General features: G+C 46.2%; 1 protein-coding gene across 4 annotated transcripts in view; it reads right to left on the reverse strand.

Moving 5' to 3' along the window:
• Positions 1 to 19,240, reverse strand: part of Fli1 (Friend leukemia integration 1) — a 121,229-nt gene that overhangs the window by 45,297 nt on the left and 56,692 nt on the right. For 3 of the 4 annotated variants that reach the window (XM_006510008.3, XM_006510009.3, NM_008026.5), the window contains exon 2: positions 9,062 to 9,273. In XM_006510008.3, the coding sequence (XP_006510071.1) occupies positions 9,062 to 9,192 (131 nt within the window). In that variant the 5' untranslated portion in view covers positions 9,193 to 9,273. Of the gene's footprint in view, positions 1 to 9,061; positions 9,274 to 17,525; positions 17,545 to 19,240 lie in introns of those variants that run through there. The other variant, XM_017313133.1, reaches the window with a different exon arrangement.

The raw sequence follows: 19,240 nt of genomic DNA on the forward strand, positions 1-19,240 counted from the left end.
ATTTAAGGTTTTACTATTTGCCTACTGTTTTTCCAGGCAAAGAACCAAGACCCAGCCGTCAGAGTCCCAGATTGTTGAAGGTTTAATGTCCCCATGGCAGTCGGAGGAGAGGCAGTAGCACATCGGGGCTTTTCACCAGCGCTCAGCCCTTTGGCTTCTGCTGTTGAAGGACTTGGCTGGAGATGAAGCAGCCCCAGTCAGACCCTGGTGCCTGTGTCTAAGCTGAGCTGGCCAGAGCATACTGCTGTCCCCCAGGAAACTGTGTGCGCACGCATACACATTCACACGCACACATTTCACTACACACAGCACACATACATAATGAAAACATTCAGCTTCTAACTTTAGTACATATGCACATACACACACACACAATTCACTATGCTCTACACACTTTACCACAGGCATCATATACACAGTGATAACATGTACACATATATGTATGTACTCGGCCATCAAAAGACATATTCACAGATATGCACATGTGTGCATGCACACACAAACACACACACACACTACTTCACACAGTACATGCGCACACACACACACACACACTTATATACATAGGTCTACACACACAATACAAATATGTTCACATGTTCCACACACACATTCACATAGTTCTACATACAATATGTACATACATACAATCATCCCATAAAACACACATGCATATATACTCTACCACTTACATGTATATAATGTATGCATATAATGTATGCAGGGATGCATGCACACATCCATAGGCTATCACACACATATAGTTAGAGAAATACACACCCTCCAGCACAGATGTGCACCTATATGCTAGTGTGTGTAAAACCCCCACACACTCACACACACACACTCACACACACACTCACACACACACACACTCTCACACACACACACTCACACACACACACTGGTTGTCTTCCCCAGATTCTTGTCAGATGAGAAACCATCCAAATACCAGAGAAGCTTGGAGAATTAAGTTGGCCTGAAACCAAGATACTGGAATTTTCATTGGCTGGTGGGGGTGGGGAGAGTGGACAGCACACACACTTTCCATGCAGGGTGCCCAGAGCCAGCCAGCCAGGATCAATGGTAGCAAAAGAGGAGGTGCCTACTTCAAAGTCTCCCATTTACGGATACTGGAGAGAAGGGTTTTTTAAATGTTCTTTTTCATAGGTGTCTGGCCTTGGAATTTCTGCATTTAAAATTGGCCTCTTTCCAGGCAGAGATTAGAACCTCAGAAGCACCCAAACTAGTGGATCTCCCTGACTTGGAGCTGTGTACGGTGGCCATGGGTGGAAAGGTTGCTTCCACTCCCTGGAGTAAAAAAAAAAAAATTGATAACAAAGAAAAGATGAGACATAAAACCAAGCGTGCTTGGTGGGGATGAATGGCAACAAGGGTGCCCTAGGCATGGCCAAGAAGCAGGTGCAGAGGAGCTGGGGCCCCCTGGGCTCCATCGCTGGCAGTGCCTGGCTGACCAGTAAGTAGCATCACTAGCCCACAGAAGTCCTAGCCTCCTCCATCTATCCTTCAGCTGTATGACCCCTGGTGGTTGATTACCTGCCTGAGCGTCCCTCCTGGCCTTCTTTGGAATGAGGCCCCTTTCTTGGTCCCAAACAGTTTCCATCAAGGTCTTCAAAGGGACTTCCTTAGGACAAGGACCTGATACCCTTATCCTTTACCCTTACAGAGCTCACCCTCCTAGTCTAGCTCAGGGTGATAAAGGAGAAAGCCATGTCTCACTGGCTTGCACACTTGCCTGCCAGGTTTGTCTCTATCCTTTGCCTCAGCGAGCCAGCCCAGCCATGGGCTTGGTGACCACTGCCTACCCAGGTGAAGCCCAGCATAAAAGCTGCTCTTTAATGAGGCAGCTGGTGCCTGTGAAGAGGGCTTAAGGAGAACAAGAGGGAGGGGAGGCGGGAGCCCTGGCGGGGTAAGAGGTTTGGCCATTCATTTTGCCCATACGGCTGCAGCTAATTTGTATTGAGACCCGCACTTACAGAGAGCAAGAGGTTTGGGCCCACAGACAGCTGACTGTACTGGGGCAGGTGACAGGAGGGCCTAAGGCTGCCACAATAGAGCAGGAGGAAGTGATGGGTATAACTCAGAGCATCTCCACCTCAGGCCCCCGGGAGGCTACAGGCAGCAGGCCTCAGCAGTACAGCGTAACCGTCTTAGACATAAGCATCTATTCTGTGTGTTTATTGAGCACTGCTTTAAGACTGCTAGGGGTCCATAGAAGTGTCTTCAGACTCCAAGGCAATATAAAGGGAGATGTGAAACCCTGAGAGGGGTTAACTGGGATCTCAAACTTCTCCCAAAGTTACCTTCCCGTTTTGATCACAGTGCCTGGAGAGATCACAGGTCTGTTGAGAGCCAAGGACCACCCGATGCCCACGCAGCCAGCAAGGGACCACTGAGCATCACGGTCACAGAATCTGTCTGTGTGTCATTCATGTAGCATGCACACTGCACACCTGAGGAATCTAGGCCGCCTTTAGGGTTTCTGTGAGAAACTTCCATGTGTAGAAGTGGCATGTTGCTTTTGATATAGAAGTATAATTTCAAGAAATAAAACAAAACAAAACCCATACAAAAACCCCACTACCTGGGCTTTCAACACAGATGATATGTGTCTTACTCCCCATGCAAGGTTTAGAATTAGAAATTTAGGAAGGTACCTGGGAGGCTCATCTTCCTGAGAGTGGAACAGGGTTCTCTGCATGTTCGATGCCTCCTGATAACGCTGGCCAGTCCAGCCTGTCTCAGGGCAGTGATGCTGAGTTTAGCTCCTGAATGCCAGGTATTAAAACTAGTTCTGTTTTCTCCCTCACAAACTGTTAGTGTTTCCCTCATGCACTGTTTTCTCCAATTCCCATGGTCGAGACAGGATGCAGCTGAGAGTTATTTGCAAACCACAGCTTGGATCAAGTTTCTGAAGTTTATATCCAACACAGAACCTATGGGCTGTGCTGTTTGGAGGGCAACCCAGAGCACCGGATTCAACCACAACAGGAGTGGAAGGGAGACAGAGTAAACCTCCTACGACCCAGGCAACCCAGACAATCTCTCTTGCCTCAGATCTCAGCCCCTCTGAATGACCCTTTGACCCTGGTCTAGAGGGCTTGCTGCTAGGGTAAAAGGGAAGAGCGTATTGCAGCTTCAGAGACAAGGAGTACTTCCTTCCTGCCAGAGACACGGACATCTATGGAGTGTAAATAAGCGTGAAGAAGGAACCCAGAGACCCATGCTTCTGAAAGAACTTTGTAGGGATGTGCTGTGAATCACTGAGCAATCGGAAATGTTCTGCTACATCACGGTCCACTCCAAGTAGATTGTGAGTTACATATTTGAGACACAAGGGTCACTTTCACCTTACTAGTAGGTGTATTTTTAAAATTGAAAAAGTGAGAAGCCAGAGATATTATTACCCAGCAGTTAAAAGCACTTCTTGTTCTTGCAGAGGGCCATATGGTGACTCTCAACCATGCATAACTTCCATTCCAGGGGATCTATCTGATGCCTTTTTCTGGCCTCTATAGGCATCAGGCATGCACGTGAAGCGCATACACATTTGCACACCGAACTCCTCCGGCGCACAATAAATAAATAAGTAAATAAATAAATCTAAGAAGATGAAATGAATTTGAATAAATTCATTAACATAACATATCAATATATTATGTTATTGATTATTATATTAAATATATTTTGATAAGAAATACATATTAAATATATTAAATATTATATATGATAATATGATAAATGCATTAATATTTTAATACAGCCACAAGATTATTATTTCAGCAGAATCAACAGTCACCAAGATATCTTACATTTTATCATACTAAGACTTTTAGGTCCAATGTGCATATTACATTATAGCACATCTAACTCATAGAGTAGCTCCAGTCCCAGTGCTCAGCAACATGGGGCTAGTTAGTGGCCACTGCATCAGAGTGCTGGGTGCCACAGACCTGGTCCATAAGCCAAGAACTTCCAAGTTGTCTGCCCTGCTCTGTTTTCTTCTTTGGAGCATTGACACACCCTCCTCTACATTTTAAATAGTATTGTGTGCATCTGTGCTTGAGCAAACTACATGCGTGGGTACATGCCATGGCATGGGCATTGAAATCAGGTGACAACTAGAAGAAGTTGGTTCTTTCATTCTTTCATGTAGGCTCTGTGGGGGTAGAACTGAGGTCGTCAGGCATGGTGTCAGGCATGGTGTCTGTCAGGCACCTTCTGCTGAACCGTCTCCATTGGCCCTCCTCTACATTTTGTGTTATGATAACTGGACTTTCTGAAAATTATCAAATGCTATGCAACTCTTGATACCCACCAGATATAGAAGGTATGACCCTATTGATGAAGATGACACACATTTTGGTCACAAGACACAAAGAAATAGTTGGGATTGAGTTGGGAATCCTCTCCCTGCTGGCTGGCATTTGTGGTGCCAGAGGCTCTATGCAGGCTCCTAGAGGAGGAAGTGTACCAGTGCTCATGCTTGCTGCACAATACAACTTGACAGGCATTATAAATCCACTGGTACAACGGTGGCTTGACCATATGGTGGGTAGCCAGCCACTCTGTGATTGGAAGCCTACTGCATGAGAGGAGATACACATCTGGTACCATAAACCTGGTAAAAAGCCTGTGGCTGGTGGAGTCTTGGACCCAATGAGAACATAATGCTGTTGTTTCCCTAAATGGACATGCTGCTAAGTCTCCAGAATATTTATATTTATATCCATAGGCTAGTATCCCTTTCAGTCTAGAACATGAAAGCTTCTTTCAGAGAGTGACAGATAGTGTCGAGACTCATACCTCATCAGATGCTGAGGCTAAGTGACCGATAAGCTCTCAGCCCTAACTGGGAAATCTATATTATATACACCCTAAGCCTATAGAACCCTGCAGAAGAAGAGATGAAGTGATGTAAGAGCTGGGAGTGGGGAGGGGTGTCATAAAATGCTGACCCACAGATAAAACATGGCCATTCCAACCACAGAGACACAGAAGCAATGGATACTGGTGGAAGACTGAACCCGTCAACTTCCTTCACTGATAGAGGAAGTGCTCATGAGACACTGCCCCATCTGAAGGAGATATTAACTGTTAGTTGCTGCAGAGGGGAGTGTTGTTTCCTGCCTGGGGGATGAGCTGGTAAAAGAAGGGTCTTGGAGTGAAAGCAAGGGAGAGTAATGGGCGAATAGAATCACAATACACTGCATATATCTATGAATCCCAATACATTGTATATATGTATCTTAAAATCATGCAACTAACAAAACTAACAAAGTCCCGTGTTACTCAGAAAATAAGAAAGTTGCACTGTTCAGGATGAGTAATTTAAACAGACTGACATCTATGTATTCATTTCATTTGTCTTCTCTCTCTCTCTCTCTGCCTCTTTAGCCCTCTGCTTCTGCCTCTTTGTCTCTTTACCCGCTTCTCTGTCTCTGCCCCTGTTTTTTTCTCTGTCTCTCTAAATCTGTCTGTCTGTCTGTCTGTCTGCCTGTCTGTCTCTATGCCTGTCTCTGTATTTTGTGTATAAATATATGCATGCAGTTCTATGCTGGTGTACATACCTCTGGAGACCAAAGGACAACTTTGAGTTTTGTTTCTCAGAAACCATTTACCTTTTTGTGGCATAAGATCTGCAGCTTGCCTAGCAGGCTGTCTGTCCAGTGAGCCTAGGAGATCCAGCTGTGTGCCTCCTCAGCAGCTGGGATCACCAGAGCATGCCACCATGCCTGGTGTTTTTACATGTTATTTCTCTCACATAGTTAAATAATGCTAAGTTAATGCTAGGTATGGTTTCATCCCAAATAAAAGCATCTTTCTGAAAGTCTTTGATCCTGGCTCTTTATTGTGCGTGCTTTGAGGGTATTGATTAGGTGAAAACCATGGCTATGCCTACCTGGGTGGCTCTAGACTCCACTAGATCTTTACTTCAGCACAGTAGGTGAGACTGTACACCCAAAGCCAGGTAAATATTCAGCCAGCTTATGGGAATACTTACACGGGCTTCTTCCAGCTAGTGTCTGGGTGACTAATGCTAGGCATGACCTGGAAATGGATCCAGAGTCTTTTTCCTTGAAGGATTCTCTTAGCTCTTAAACAGCATCCTGGAGGGCCCAGCAGTACCCAGGTGGCAGGGATGGGAACAGGTAGCTCAGTGATACAGATATGTTAGAAGGGAACCCATGCTTCAAAAGTACAGGGTGAACTCAGCAGAGCTTGGGCTGTCCTGCCTGGGCATTGTGACCTTGGGGATCACCCATATGGACATCTGTTCCTCGGATTCTCCATCTGAAATATGGTTTGGGTACTAGCATGAGGCCACAGAAGGAAAATTCCATACCTGATGCACAAGAGAGCCCACAGTCCCAATGCAAATGCACCAGGCTATAGTCTTACTGTTGGGCACTGAGCACACGTGCATACAAAACAGCCATTATCATACTGAGATATCTGTTACACTGTGTGCAAACAAACATGCTAAAATCTGAAAGAGCCTGAAACACATGTCAAATGTTTCAGGTAAGGGAGACTCAACTCATACCTACATGGCATGTCCTTGAAGAAGCAACTTGACTTTGGCCTGCTCTGCTGTGCCCCCATTTAGCTTTTTCCTGAAGAAACACATGAACCCTGCCCAGTGAGCAAAAGCCCTGCCCATATTCTAGTGAGGGAGAAGACAACTTGAATAACCCACCAGGGAGAGCGAGCGATAGGGTGCTCTTTCAGATTCGGGGAGTGTCAGGGATTCTGAAGAGGTGGTATATGGGCAAAAACCCGAGAGAGTTGTATGAATAAATGGAGAAGAAATGTTTTAGAAAGAAGGGACTTGGGGAAGATAAACCAAGGTAGTGGTGTGCTATGGTTTCCAGGAGCAGCTAGAGTCTTGTGTGATGGCATAGAGGAAGGCAGGAGCCAGGGAGAATCTGGGACTTAGCTAAGACTTTAGATTCTGACATGAGATGCTAAAGGTTTTTGAGCAAGAAGGTTACTGTTGTGAAAGGATGGATGACTTTCACTGTTGCCTGTTGAGAGAATAGGTCTCAGGCAGGGAAGGGGAAGAGTGGAGCACAGATGTCTCTGTGGCAGCTGGGAGAGACACTGTGGGCTTGGCAGGCAATGATAACTAGATACAGGGTACATCAAGACTATAGACTCTCCAATATTAGCATCTAGATTTTTCAGTAGGGATCAGGAACACCTTGTGATGGTGCAGGCAGCTTGGGAGTCCTTTCTGAACTGGCCTCATCACCAGAGGGTGCTGGCAGAATGGGATCGTGGTACAGAACCATGACGCACAGGCAGAGAGGGAGAGGCAGCAAGATGCCCAAGCAATCGGAAAGGCTGGGCTGGCGCCAGCTTAGCCTCTCTCGACTTCCTTTCTATACGGTAACAGGTTGAGAATATTGGCCTTCTAGATTAGTAGGGAGCAGTGATACAAGACTAGATACAAGTGTTTGATAAACTACACTCTGCTGAGAATGGACTGACCGGAATCATGGTATAAGCATCATTCTGCATGGAGGGCTCAAGGCTCAGGTTCTCTGAGCTCCCCTAACCCTAGAACCCTGCAGGGATGGCCAAGGTCCCACTTCCTGGTTTTAGTTCATGGGATGGAAGCGTGGCAGGGCTGAGGGTTCTAGAGGGCAGCTCTGAGACAGCTGCAAGGAGGAACTCCCTTACAGCAGCGGCAGCAGCCCCCTCCCTGCTTCCTCTTGCCTCTCTGGACTAGTTTCCCTCATGACTCACTTTCAGTTAAGCCTCCCAGAGAGGATGCCTAAGCCTCAATTCCAGTCCCAATCCTACGGGCTTTGGCTTCCTAAATCCAGTAGACATTTTAATCTAGAGACTGTACCACTTGCTCACAAAGGGTGCTAAAGGACGTCCCCTCCTCAAGGCATCACCCCTTCCCACCTGCTTGTCGCCACTAACTGCATCCCCTTTCAAAGGTCCAGACTCAGCAGCATCCAGTCCCCACCTCTCAATGTTTATTAAGTCCGAGCTCTTGTAGCCATCCCTTTGATATGCTCTTTATGCACCTCCCCTGGGCTTCTGTCATCATTACTGTCACCCTAGCCCAGAACTTCGATTCCTTATCTGGGCTATTTCAGTAACTTCTTATCTTTTTGCACTCCTGTCCACAATCCCTGCAGGACAATGATTGTCACCTCATCAGCTTTGTCTCATGGGTCCGATGATGCTTAGTGTCCTGGCAGTCCTGAGGGTCAGCCTCTGTTGGTGGAATAAACTGGATTCCTAGCTTATCAACCAAGGTCTTGTCTTGTATTTACTCACTTGCTTTTACTTTCATGTCTGTTTGCTTCAGGCTAAGTGGATTACCTGGGAATCCACTGGGAATTATCAGGTAATAAACTAGGCTAAAGTTTTCCCTCTTGTGTGTCTGTGGTCACTAACTCATTGAGCACTTTGGAACTAGACAATGTCCTGGGTCCTTTCCCTACAACACACTTGATAAACATGTTTGGTGTTCTGACTCTGGCTTAGACAAGAGAAAGCTGGTATTCAGATGGGTTTAGATAATTTAGCCAAAATGTTGAGGTAGTGCCTGTCGCTGGGGCTGCCTGACAATGGGTTGGTTCGTGTGCTCTTTATCCCTGAGTTCCCCTTCCCAGTTCCATAAACAAGGCTGTACCTGGCCTTTCCTAATGACCCCGCCCCACTCCACCCCCACACTTCCCATGTGTGAGGCTGGCTTCCTGGCACACAGTCTGTCTTTCTCACCACTTTTCCACTTTTACTTGAAGAATTTTTGGGTCACCTTTGCTCTGGTTAGTGCCACCCAGAGGACCTTAAAACATCCTCAAGAGCACAGGAAGAGCATCTTACTGCTATGCGTTTTCCTTGCAGGACTGGACCTGGCCTAAGCTTGACAGCAAACGCACTGAGTACTGCAGTAGGGCCTTGGGGCCTGACCCATCTGCTGCTTTGTGCAGATCGGCTTGACAGGGTGGTCCTAGGAGGAATTGCGCCCAGGCTTCCCTGCTTCATGAGGACTGGCCAACTCTGGCAGGCTCACCTGGATCCATTCATGTGGTCATACTCCCGCTTGACATTGACTCTCACTGGCTGGTTGATCCACTCCTGCTGCGGTGGCAGGGGGTTGATTTTGTGGGGCTGCCCGTAGTCAGGACTCCCCGAAGCAGTCATATCTGCCTTGGGGAGATGGGCTGCCGCTCCGTATGCTGAATCAAAAAGGGACTGATCGTCACTCACCACAGACAGAGCCTCCTGCAAGAGGGGAGAAGAGATAGGACATTCAGTATCAATTGTCACCCGAGCCAGCGACACCCCAACTCTCAGATATCACAGTGGCACAGGGCAGTCCTCTCATGAAGCTGTAACTGTTCAAGGTAATAGATTCACAGTGTCAGCACAGGCTTACCCCTGCGTGGGGAGAAAGGAGTCTGAACATTGGAATGGAAGAACACTAGAACAGGTGTACTTGTTGAGTGTTCGAGCTAGAAGCCCCACAAAGGAGAATGGAGACAGGGTGGCTAAACACAGAGTTGCAAGAGGTGATACCAGTGTTGGTTCTAGCTTCCAGACACAGACAGCAGCACATTTTACTAACTGTGTGCCATAGCCACATTGCTAGGAGAGATGAAAATGAGAATTTATCCCACAGGTGAGGTCATGGAGAGCCACCGGAGAGCTTGTCTAGACCTAAGCTATGTAAGGGAATCAGGGAATCCAGAACTTCAGCTAGGTCGATTTCAGTATCCCAGTCAGTGAGGATGAATAGTTTTTTTGTTTGTTTGTTTGTTTGTTTGTTTGTTTTTTTCCTTCTGGCTTACTAGGTGAATTAAATTAGCAACTGTAGTTCAAGTGTTTGGTAAGAGTGAACAGTGGTGTGCTGAGGACTGGCTAGCGGGAATGAGTATGTCCTGTAGATCTTAGTGTTGATGATTCAGCCAAATAATTCAGGAGGAAGCTCTGATATATAGAAAAGGCAGTTAGTGTAAGGTCTCTGTAAGAGACCATGGTTTACCAATTCATACTGTACCATCTCCTGACTCAGGGGAGGCTTTTGGTAATGGGTTGAGAAACATAGCCTTACTCCTTCCAGAGACTGTCTGTTGATCAAAGCATGGAGATAAGATCCCCCCCCCCCCCCACTATTCCAAATCACATTTAGCAGCAGGGATTCAAGGCTGGAGGACAGTATTCCCCAGGGCCACGCAGTACACAAAAGCAAGCTGACCATGTTTCAGAAGAAATGGCAGCCATCTATAATCGCCTCATCATCTACATAATCTATTCCATGTAACCCGACTGTGAAGGAAAGATGGACTAATCAATGGGAAATAGCTATAGCAACACTAGGCACAGCACAAAACTCCAGAAAGACTAGCAGTGATGACCATTTGTGTTCAAACAAGGGTTCTGTTGGGTTCTTGTTCTATGCTGAATTCCGCTTCCTCTGAAATCTATATATCAAATCCCTAACCACCTGTAACTTAGAATGTGATTCCACTTGGCAATAAGACCTTTAAGGATATGATTAATTTGAAATTAGAATGTGAAGATGGGCTCTAAACTCAACTGACTCATTATAATAAGAGATTTGGACACACAAAGACCCTAAGGGTGGCTGTGTGCCAAGGACTGACCATGTAAGGCATGTAGGGAGACAGATTATCTGTAAGCCAGAGCAGAAAGCCTCAGAGGAAGCCAGCCCTGCTGGCACTCTGACCTTGGGTTTCCAGTTTTCAGAACTGTGAGCAAATAAATTTATGTTGTTTAAGCCACTCAGCCTGTGGTGTGTTGCTATGGCAACCCTGCCTTTACTTAAGAACAGAATGATAGATGATGAGACCCTTTTAAATCTTGAGGTTTGCCTACTCTCCCTACATAATTCATATCTCTGCCTGGAATGCCTTCTCTAAAGCAAATACCCTCGCTATGTCTGGACGTCCTTCATTCAGACCTAAAGGCTGCTGGAGCCCTTCTGGCTTCACCTGCTGCCCCTGGGCAGGGTCAGGGGAAGGCTGTGGCTCTGGTCTACTTGTATTTTGGTTCTTAGATCCACTCTTCATTTCGGTTAAGGTTCTGCTCTGGCTTTGTGTCTCAAACAAACTTAAACTTTTACATAGACACTTAGTGTTTAACTCCAAGTTGAAAACTGTGAAGTTATGGCTGTTCAGAAGGCTGAGCATAAATCTTTGACATTATATGGGTGTCACCAAAGATTCATCAGAGTCTCTTTGACAAAAAAAAAAAAAATGCAGAACAAGCCCCAGATCTGTTGTTGAAAGAGATGTCATCTAAGCAGATTTCTGCGGCAGAGAACAGACTATGCCTCTAGTTAGTCATGAGTCAGTCTTGAGAGTTCCAGCAAAATCATACAATGGCAGAGTTGAGGCGATCTGGGAGGCAGAGATGGACATGGGGATGCTGTGGGGGAAGGGAAGGCCCTTGTCATCACTGCCATCCAACCAGGAGGTCAAAAGCAGCAAAAGGCAGGAATGCTGAGCCCAAGGAGGACATACAGATGGTGCAGCATGCACAGCACGCAGAGCAAAGAGGTTGCACCAGGGAACAAATGGGAGAGCTAAGACTTGGAGGCTTGTTAAGGAAGTGAGATTTGCAGGCAGAAGAAACAGCAGCACAGCATGGGGCTGGCACAAGAGCAGAAGGGATGGATCCCCTTAGAACCCATTTTAGGATAAACACTTTATTTAAAACAAAGAGCCAATCAAAGGTCATTTAGTCAAGTGGCAGCATCACAGGAAGAGAGTATCCCGATTCATCCCCAAATGCCCCACACCTCTGACCCCTGACCCGGCCAGGTGCACGTACACTGATAGATCTCTCCTCACACTGCTCTTACCCTTCCCCAATCTCCTGTGCCTAATCTCAGACAGATCCCATTCCTCCAAAGGCTGTGAATACAGCTTGTACCCGTCAATTCTTCCCCCAAGAACTTGCTGTATTTCTACCATGGAAAAACCTACACTCAGTCACTTGGTTTTCAATTACCCAGCCTTGCCCTATCTGTCAAACCATTTGCGAGTTGCCACTACAACCTCTGTACAGTTCTAACTGGTTCACTGGGGTGCTTTTTAACTCAATGAAAACCTTCCTGAAAAATGTCCTGAATTTCTGGATCTTTTAAAACACACACACATACACACACACACACACACACACACACACACACACACACACACACACACACACACTCCATACAGCATGCATGCATCCTTTATGTGCACACACACAGTTGGGGGATTTATTGTATTTACAATCATTGATAGCAAAGGGCTTTCTGCCCACATAGTAGTGTGGAAAGCAGACTCTGTAGATGAGTGAGGCTGGAAAGAAAGAACCGAAGAAAAAGGTTTGTTTCCTGTTTGGCTTTTGGACTGAATCTGAAAATCAACCTAGTTAGGATAAGTTGCCAACAGCAATGCAGTAAAATATTTGGGGGCTGAGGTGCCAAAGAAGCTGATTTAATTTTCCCCATGTGAAAATTACAGTTGGGGAGGACATTCTTGCCACACCTGCCAGGAAATAGGACCCCTTTGTCATTCAAGCCTGAGACCATGCCCTGGGTGCCCTGCTGCTTCCGGGCGAGAGTGAGGACCCTTTCAAAACTGCTTTGGAGATAACAGACATCCAGGATGGAAACAGGAGAGTGGGAGAGTGCAGAGGAGGGGATGGGTGCTGGGCAGTGGTGGCAGGCCTTTGTGTCACTTCTGTGGACTGAGAAGACCATGGACAATGAGATGCAGAAGCCAGTACCAAGGTGCAGCTGCGGCAGACAGGTGAGAGTGAGTGTGCCAGGGAGCACTGCCTCTCTCTTGTAGCTTTATGAGCTGATGTTGCTACTTAATGTGTGCTCCTCAAAGCTCTATACTTGAACCTTAAAATTCCTAATGCTTAAACTCAAAGCTATTAACGGGTACTTCAAACTCTTTATAGGAATGAGCATTATGCTGCTGTCAAAGCAGCTCTAGTGGCGAGATATTGAGAAGTACCCGTCTTTGGCACGGCAGACCAAATATAAAAGGAACACCAATGGGGGATTCACCTTCACCACTGTTCTTGGTCTCTAATGAGTTTGCATTTCCCATGAACGTGGGGCAATGATGATTTCATTCAGAAAACACAGGCTATTCTTGGAAAGACCTGTTGGTTCCATGCTGCTTAAAACTAGGTTCTTTACCTCTGTACAATGCCCACCTATAAGATTTCTTAGCACCTCAGTAGGGATCACTACAAGGGAGCCCAGAACAAGCTCAACAGTTGGTTCACTAGAAGCACCTTTGCATCCCCTAGTCAGGATGCCTTGGTGCCTCACCCCTGAGCTGCAGACCTAGAAGGTGGTACAATGTTCCCTACCCCAAGTTGTCAAATATTCTAGCACAGTGGTACTCTGTGGCGACCCCTTTCCTTAGAGTCCTTTCAGAGGGACTGCTTGAGTTAGCGGGCTGAGCTCTGAGACAAAGCAGTGGACTGCTAAGGCCTAGGGCAACACTTCCCCCCATCCTCTGCTGGAGCTAGGAGATGTATACTATCAATGACTGATACATAGGCTCCGATGAAAACTAGCTTGCTTTCCTAGTACAGATAAGGTAACGTTCCCATATCACTTCAAATAAACTGGGTCTTAAATTATAGAAATAAATAGAAACAGTAGACAATTTAGCAAAGCACTTACTAGTAGTGAAATTATGTTTACACGAAACATCTAATTCATCCATCCAAGTGATATGAGAGGTGTTTTCACCTCTTTTTTTTTTAGGCAAGAAAACAGATATTCGGAGAAGCGAAGTAACTTGTTCATGCACACAGAAAATGAAGATGATGTGGGGTTTCCATCCATGCCCTCTGCTTGGGCACAGACCCACTACCACTCACTGAGAAGGTTTGTTTTGCCAGTTAGACAATTGGCCCTTTGAAAGTGATTTTTGTGGGTTTTAGAACTTCAAGCACAATCTTTGGAGCCAGGGAGGCTCTAAGTGCCAACCCAAACTTCATCCTCTGTTCCTTTAGTTCCCAGTGCAATGACTTTATACTGTAGGAGCTCCGTTTTCTCATCTGTAGCTTGGGGATGCCAACAAGCCCTAACCTGGTGGGGCGTAAATGAAGATAAAATGACATCATCTGGGTAAACTGCCTAATTGTCTATTCAGTGTTCTTGGGACAGAGTAAATAATTACATCTTTAGTTTTAAAGCCAGTACCAAGAGATAGCCTGAAAATGTTTGGGGTGGAGATGATGAGACAGGGACGGACCGGATGGAACCTGAGCAATGCTTCTTTCTTCCCTGTGCCTTTTCCCTAAATGTTCAAGAAAAGAGGCCACTTTGATTGGCTGCTGCTGCTTCTGCTGTTCCTCCTCCTCTTCCCCATCACCACCACCACCACCACCACCACCATCACCATCATTGTCATATCTGGGACAGCCTTCCCTTGCTGCCCTTAGACATCAGGGCCCAGGATGTGGCCTTGGGACTGCTGGGCTGGCAGTAGCCGCAGGCTTACAATAGCAGCACTCGACCATCTTTCTCAGCCACAGTACTAACTTCCTTGGTCCTACAGTCTGCAAATGGGCATTTGGAAAGTTCCAAGCCGCCATAAGCATGTTAGATAATTCTCCTAAAGAGCCTATCTATAATCTAGTCATCAACCTCTGGCTCCTAACAGTCCTGCTGTTCTGGAATCCCTAATTCAGATGGGCAGCTAGCTCCAGAGAACCTGGCTAGATTCCTCCCCTGAGAATGAGGAATACGTCAGGCCTTAGAGACTCTGTTGGCAATTCTAGGAGAATCCCTATGTATCCTCAGTGTCCCTTCTATTTTACTTTAACCACAATCCCTCAGTACTGGGCACGGTGTCCCTGCATGGAGAAGCACGCTCTGAAATGTTCAGTTAGAACAAGCCGATTCCTTTCTAGGATTCCTGCATCACAACAGCCCCCCCCCCCCACACACACACACAGCTGCAGTCATCTTGCATTCCCATAGTGACGTCAAACCAGACTCCCAATCATGAACCATCACTGCCCATGGAGTCATGAGCTTGTTAATCTCCTGAGTATGACATTTAAACCCTTAGGGGACATGGCATCATTCCATGCAAGTCCTTTGCCTAGAATAGCATCTGGCACCTAGTAGGTAATGAACACATGTCTCCGAATGAATGAGTCGGGGGCTGGGGGGAGACGGAGACAAAGAGACATGTGAATGAGAACTCCTTTGACTATTATGTAGGATTAGGATGGAAGTACCTGGGAGCAGGCATCCTTTGCCTCATTACCAGGGTGGCCTCTGAGTGCTGTCGAGGGCCCAGCGTGTTAGACACTCGTTTGCTCGATGAGTGTCTGCTGTATGCATGGATTAGGTAGCAGGTGTTCGAAGAAAGCTCAGTAGACCTGCTTGGGAAGCAAGCAGCTAAATCCGAATCTGATGTAGCTCTCTGACCATGGGTGGCCATTTTTCAGGACTCCCCACAATACTTATGATATCATTTATAGTCCTTGTAGAGAAACATTGCAAGAGGGAATCAAGTAGCTCCTGGGATGACTTGTCCTCCTCTCACCCAATCGCTACTCTCCTGAGCAAAGGACATGGTCATCTGTAAGTCTACTGCATCATCTTAAAGTCTACTATTTTATCTTTTCCCCTCTTTTCCCATGGTCGATGCTGTTTCTCTGACAGCACCTTCCCTTATGAATAGTTCTCTCTCTCTCTTTCTCTCTGTCTCTCTCTCTCTCCCTCCCTCCCTCCCTCCCTCCTCCTCTCCCTCCTCCCTCCCTATCTTCCTATCTCCCTCCTTTCCACCCCTCCTTCTGACTGGCTTGGGCCTTCCATTTTCATGCCTTACCTCTCCCAATGCTGACCAGAAGCCCTTGGCAAACTCTTTGCCTTGGCTTTGTCTGAAGCAGGGAAGAAGTACGCTCCACCCAATAAATCCTACTTGCCGGATGCTCAGTGAGTCTTACATGGCCAGGAGCCATTGGAAATAAGACTGGTATTCTTTTAAAAAAACTGACATAAAATAAGAGATCATTTTTCAAAGGTTAGAGATCTAGCAGTTGGTGATAACTGTTAGATTCTGAAACAAGAATATGCTGGTCTTCTAAGCAGAGTGCTTTACTATTCCGCATTTCCAATCTTCATTTCAAGTGATGGATGCTGTTCCCCGTAGGCCCTGACTTCTTCCCCTTTCTAGCTTGATTTTGGGCTTCTAGGTGGCAGAGACAAGGCTCTTTCAGTGGCTCCACAACCAACGTAGGAGGCATCCATGGCCAAAGTAATGGATACAGTAGTGGTAGTGCCTGCTTGCATATACTCTGTTTACATAATACGGATTTGGCAAGTGACAGAAAAAGCCATGCAGGGATCTGATTCATTAGCTAAAATTCACTTATTTTGAATTTGTCACATATGAGTGTGTGTGTGTTCATACATATATACATATACCCATTTATTCCTTTTAAATTCACAAATATATCTTCTACCTTTTGTTGTCCTTAGTTAGGTTAGTAGGTGCTTTCCATGTCAGATGAAGAATAATAAACACTGTCATAGGATGAAGGAAGAGCCACCAAGTCCATCTCTTAAACAGCTTAGCTAAAACAGACACGGAAAAACATCCAGAGAGGCAAAGACAGACATCCAGAGTGCCTGGCGATCTATCTCTACACTCTATTCAGGAATATTCCAAAGAAATTTTCCTCACACATCCTTCTATGAGCTGGGAGATTGAAACAAGACAGAAGAGAAGTCCTGGATTTCCTGCTCATTCTCAGCCCTATTAAGCTGTGTTTTCTTTTCTGAGAGAAGGGCACAAGATGTGGGGCAAAGAGGCAGTAATTTCCCAAAGACCCATCCCTCTTTTGCTTTTGTCCTGCCCTGGACCTTGAAAGGACAATTTCAGTAGCTGATGAATGTTGCTGGAGGTGATGGGGAAAAGGAATGTCAAGTTTCCCGTCACTTCTCATGTTCAGGGGGACCACAGAGCGGCTCCCAGACTAGTGCTCTGCAAAGCTAATCTCTGGCATATCCGCTCCTCAGGGTCACCGTGGGCAACACCGGAGCTTTGGCATTTTGCTGCATTCTTTTCATAACGACATGAACTTCCTTCTCTTGTCAACCTGAGGGCATACAAAATGCTGACAGCTTTCTTGGGAGCAGAGCTTGCTGCCTTCATTGCTTTGGGAACCATTCTGCACAGGGAGAAACATCAGCCTAGAGTGGGAGTCTCCAGGGCGCGATGAACTTCGGAGAGGGACCCCGCTGTGCTCTAGGGCGAGCCTTCTGATTCCCGAAGAAGGAATGAGAAGATAATTTAATGGAAAGTAGGATAAGGAGGATCATGTGAAACACCTGTCAGTCACCAGTTACTAAACTTAATTCCAGTTCCCCTTAACGGCTATCTCCATATGTACAGTCTTATCTCCTCCATTAAGAGCCAGATTCTATTTCTCTTCCCTTTTCTCAGCAACTTTTCTCATTTCTGTTACCAAAATACCTGGCAGGAGGCAAATTAAAGAGGGAAGTGTTTGTGTTGATTTGTAGTTTAAGGTGATCCCATCCATCATCCTGGGCAGGGTATGGTGGCAGTAGAAATGAGGTGGCTGGTCACACTGCATTCATGGTCACGTTGCCAAGAAAGACAAATGCTAGCATCCAGGTCGCTTTCTCCAGTCGGATCCCGGCCCGTGAGATGGTGCTATTCATATTCAAGTTAAAGCATTTTTCATCAGTCAGACCTTTTCAGAAATATCTCCACAGACTCACCCCGAGACACACGCCCATGGTGACTATAAATCATCCAAATTACAATGCAAGTTAACCATTATACCCCTGAAGCCCGATGGAATTTCATGGTTGCGTCAACAAATTCAGGGTCATAGAAGTTCTCTTGCTTGACCTCAGAGGCTAGATGATAAAAAGTACTAATGCCTCCACCCACTTCATATTAGTCCTTACAAATCAGCATCATGTTATGAGGAAGTCCAAAGAAGTTACTAAATCTGCATGGAAAGGACCACATGCACACACAGAGAGGACCTACGGTCATCAGCCACCAGCCACCAGCCAGAACTGACCTCCAGATTATAACAGCAAACCATTAAATAGAGTGGATGGGGGCCACTGTAGTTCGTTCAAGCCTAGGCTATAGGTGTGAGCCACCACACATGGCTATTTAACCTTTCTAACTTAAAAGTGTGAGCCAGGTAGTGGTGATGCACACCTTTAACCCCAACACTTGGAAACCAGAAGCTGAAGGACCTCTGTGAGTTTGGGACTCATTTGTGTGTGTGTGTGTGTGTGTGTGTGTGTGTGTGTGTGTGTGTGTGTGTGTGTGCTAGAAAATCCATACTCAAAGGGTGATTGAAAATCCCTTGACTGTGGTTTTTACCAGGATGGACCAGATGGAGAAACTGAGGCACAGAGAATAACTATTCCAGGTTCACACAGTGAAAGGGAATCAATGTTGGGATAAACTCCTCTAACCACTATATTGTAGAATTACTCTCTGGAAAGGACAACACAATGGACATCAGGTGACAACAGCTGTTGTAGCTCAGAAACACAGTCCTCACCTAGGTTAGTAAAACCCTATGTTCATCTCCGGTGCCATAAAGCCAAGCACCAAACAGACAAGGACCATTTTTTGTTTGTTTGTTTGTTTGTTTGTTTGGTTGGTTGGTTGGTTGGTTGGCTGGTTGGTTGGTTGGTTGGTTGGTTGGTTGGTGGGTTGGTTGGTTTGGTTTTTCAAGACAGAGACTCTCTCTGTAGCCCTGGCTGTCCTGGAACTTGTAGAGCAGTCTGGCCTTAAACTCACAGAGATCCTTCGACTTCTGATTCCCAAGTGTTGGGATTAAAGGTGTGTACTCCCCCACCCCCGACTCCCCCAACTCACACTTTTAAACTAGACAGGTTAAATAGCCAGGCCTGGTGGCTCACACCTGTAGCCTAACGCTTGGGGATGCTTAAGGCTAGACAGATCCAGAGTTTGAGGACCCAGTCTAGGTTACTTAGCAAGATCTGTGTCAAAAAGTAAAGCTAGAATAACTATTGTTTGATGTTCCCAAGACAATTTTGTAACCATAACCCTTTAAAATGTAAGTTGGGTCCTCATGCTACCAAGACGGAAACCAAACCTTAAAGAGACCCAGGACTTGCCTGGGGTTCCTCAGCTCCAGAATGACAACTCCAGTTGACTGACTGCAGGGATCA

Source organism: Mus musculus, chromosome 9 (genome assembly GCF_000001635.26).
Source record: "Mus musculus strain C57BL/6J chromosome 9, GRCm38.p6 C57BL/6J".
In the NCBI taxonomy this organism is placed as follows: domain Eukaryota; kingdom Metazoa; phylum Chordata; class Mammalia; order Rodentia; family Muridae; genus Mus; species Mus musculus.